Consider the following 3,131-nt stretch of genomic DNA (forward strand, 5'->3'; position numbering starts at 1 on the left):
ATGGACCACCCCTCTTCCTTTTTGAAGCAATGTACCAGTGACATCTATCCCATCATCCCCAAGTCAACCTTGTTTGACCCCTTCAGCCATATTGTTTTCAGATCATTTGACTGCACCGGAAGGACACTGGAGCTGAAGGTTAGTTTTTTGCATTTTCATGTAATTTAACCTTATTTTGGAAAAGTTGAACAGCAAGAACATATAAGTTATATGACTCTTTCTGGGTATGGCCTAGATTGTAGATTTGAGGCATCTTGTGAGTGGTACATGTGTTGTGTAAATCTGCCTCGTGATTTTTTCTCAGAAGTTGCCATGGTTGCGAAGTGTGTCTTGGGGACCAATGGTCCACTTGTTACGGGGTCCCATGGACCGGTGGCCCATTGGACCCCACATCATTAATTTGGGTAAGAAAAATATTAAAGCTGCTCATGGCAGGTAACAGATTTATAATTGCAGTTCTATCTTTCAGATTGATGCACACTTGTCCTGAGAATGCCCCGAAAGAAGGAAAGAAAGACAGAGCGCGGTCTCTTCTCCGCTGAGACGATGAAGAGCGCCGTTGTTGAAATTCTAGACCACAAAAGGCCAGTTAGGGCTGTTGCCAGAGATCTAGGCCTGAGTAGAACAACATTGGCTCGTTATCTAAGGGATGCACGTGTATCACGAGAGCAAGGATCCACACTCAATTGCAAGAAAACACACGTAACAACACAGGTATTTGCATTAGAGTTTAATGACGTAATAAGTATAAATGATGACTCATGTAATTTAATTGTGGTGTAAAATTCATTTTTCTCCTTCAGATAATCAGTACAGTCGTCAAAATATTGCAATCTTGATATACCAGTAATTACTGGATTATTGTCAAGTGGTGTAATCGTTTCACTCTTTCTTTCCAGGTATTCACACTGGAACAAGAGCGAGCCCTAGCAGATTACATTATCAAGTGCTCAAAAATGTTCCATGGACTTTCAGTTAAGCAGACAAGGAAGCTGGCCTGGCAATATGCGAAGGCAAACCTCAACACTTACCCTGCGCAATGGGATACGAACCAAGAAGCAGGCCAGGATTGGTTCTATGGTTTGATAAAAAGGAATCCTGAGCTCAGTCTTCGAACGCCAGAAGCAACAAGCATAGCGAGAGCAACCGCTTTCAATCGACAAAACGTAAACGTTTTCTTTGAACAGTACCAAGACATTCTTTCTCGACCGAACTTTAAACTAGAACCACATCGACTGTGGAATCTCGATGAAACGGGAGTGAAAACTGTAGCCGATACCACAAAGGTTATTTCCCAGAAATGCTTAAAGCAGGTCGGTCAGATATCTTCCGCGGAAAGAGGCGTGTTGGTGACCATGTGTTGCTGTGTGAATGCAGTTGGCACTTCTCTTCCGCCCGTATATGTATTCCCACGAGTGAACTTCAAAAATCACATGCTGAACGAAGCACCAAACGGCAGTCTTGGGTTGGCAAATCCTTCAGGGTGGATGAACAGTAATCTTTTCCCTGAAGTTTTGAGACACTTCATCAAGCATATGAATGTTTCTAAGGACCACCCTGCATTACTCGTAATGGACAATCATGAGAGCCACCTTGGGATTGACACAATTGACCTAGCAAGGGACAATGGACTGATCATCCTGGCATTTCCACCACATTGCAGCCATAAGTTGCAGCCCTTAGATGTGAGTGTCTACGGGCCATTCAAACGCTATTATAGCTCAGCCTGTAATGATAGGATGTTAAGTCACCCCGGTAGAGCCATAACCATCTATGACGTTGCTTCCCTTAGCGCACAGGCCTACTACAAAGCATTCACGCCTTCTAACATAATTGCAGGTTTCAACAGGTCTGGGATATATCCAGTAAACAAGGATATATTTCCAGATGAGGTATTTCTATCAGCTGCTCCTACTGACCGACCAATGCAAGATCAAAGTCAGCAAACAAACGAGCCACAACCCTCAACCAGCGATAAACCGGAACCTTCAACCAGCGCCCAGTTAGAACCAGCAACCAACTCTCAGTCAACCAAAACTGTTCAACCCCATTCTCTCACCACTGATGTCGGGCAGGGGACACTTTCTCCGGAGATGATTCGACCGTTCCCCAAAGCTCCAGAACGGAAGAGGACAAATTCTCGAAAAAGAGCAAAAAGCACAATTATCACGGACACACCAGAACGGGAACGAATTATAGCCGAAAAGACCCCGAAAACAGGGAAAAAAGTTTCCAGGGGCTTATTTGAAGATGACGAGGAAACTGAAACTGAAAGCATGGACTCTTATGACAGCAGTTCGCCAGAGCAGTCGGATGACTCGGACATTGTGTTTCAGGAAAAGGACCCTGATCCTGGTGACTATGTCCTCGTTAAATACGCCAGAAAATCTAGAGTTGTCCACTATATTGGTGTTATCAAGCAGCCAAAAGATAGGGATGGCGACTATGAAGTCCAATTTCTCCGGCGTTCAACGAGGCACACAACGGCATTTGCGTTTGTTGAACCCTTGGTCGAAGACATTAGTTCAGTTGAGTCGGATTCAGTTTTGGGAGTTCTGCCCGTCCCAATCAAACAGACCACCAAACGCCTCCAAGGAATAATCCAGTTCAATGTCAATTTTGATGGTTACAACATAGAGTAATGGTATTTTATATTTGGACGTGAGAGTAAGGACAGTGCCGTACCGGACTTGTTCAGGTCCCAAATCTTAAATATATTACCAGCATGGTGTTGCAATAAAGTTTGAGATGATATTTGAAGGTGTTTGTTCAGATTTTGTAGCTTACGGCCATGGCCCAGGGGACCCCGTTGGGTGGACCACAGGTCCCCTACCTCGGGGACCCATGGGTCACCAAGCACCATGATATAAAAACTCCTCTGTGAATGCCAGTGTTAAAGATAGGTACCCAAACTGACCTTCATTGCAAGCAGCAATAATACTCAAACAAGTACAACCAATGTTATGCCTGCTCTTCCAAAGAACATGGGAATTTTCGTCAAATGTGTTAAAAGTGGCCCATCGGTCCCCAGTCTCCCCTATATATATATATATATATATATATATATATATATATATATATATATATATATATATATATATATATATATGCATGTAAATATATACACACAA

The 3,131-nt window shown here is 43.3% G+C and overlaps 1 protein-coding gene across 1 annotated transcript; it reads left to right on the top strand.

Moving 5' to 3' along the window:
* Window positions 1-2,642, top strand: LOC135471033 (uncharacterized). Its single transcript, XM_064750081.1, has 2 exons — window positions 1-138; window positions 900-2,642. The coding sequence occupies exons 1-2, from the start codon at window positions 1-3 to the stop codon at window positions 2,640-2,642; spliced, it is 1,881 nt and encodes a 626-aa protein (XP_064606151.1).
* The last annotated feature ends 489 nt before the right edge of the window (window positions 2,643-3,131 follow it).

The sequence above is a fragment of the Liolophura sinensis genome, chromosome 7 (assembly GCF_032854445.1).
Source record: "Liolophura sinensis isolate JHLJ2023 chromosome 7, CUHK_Ljap_v2, whole genome shotgun sequence".
NCBI classification, from domain to species: domain Eukaryota; kingdom Metazoa; phylum Mollusca; class Polyplacophora; order Chitonida; family Chitonidae; genus Liolophura; species Liolophura sinensis.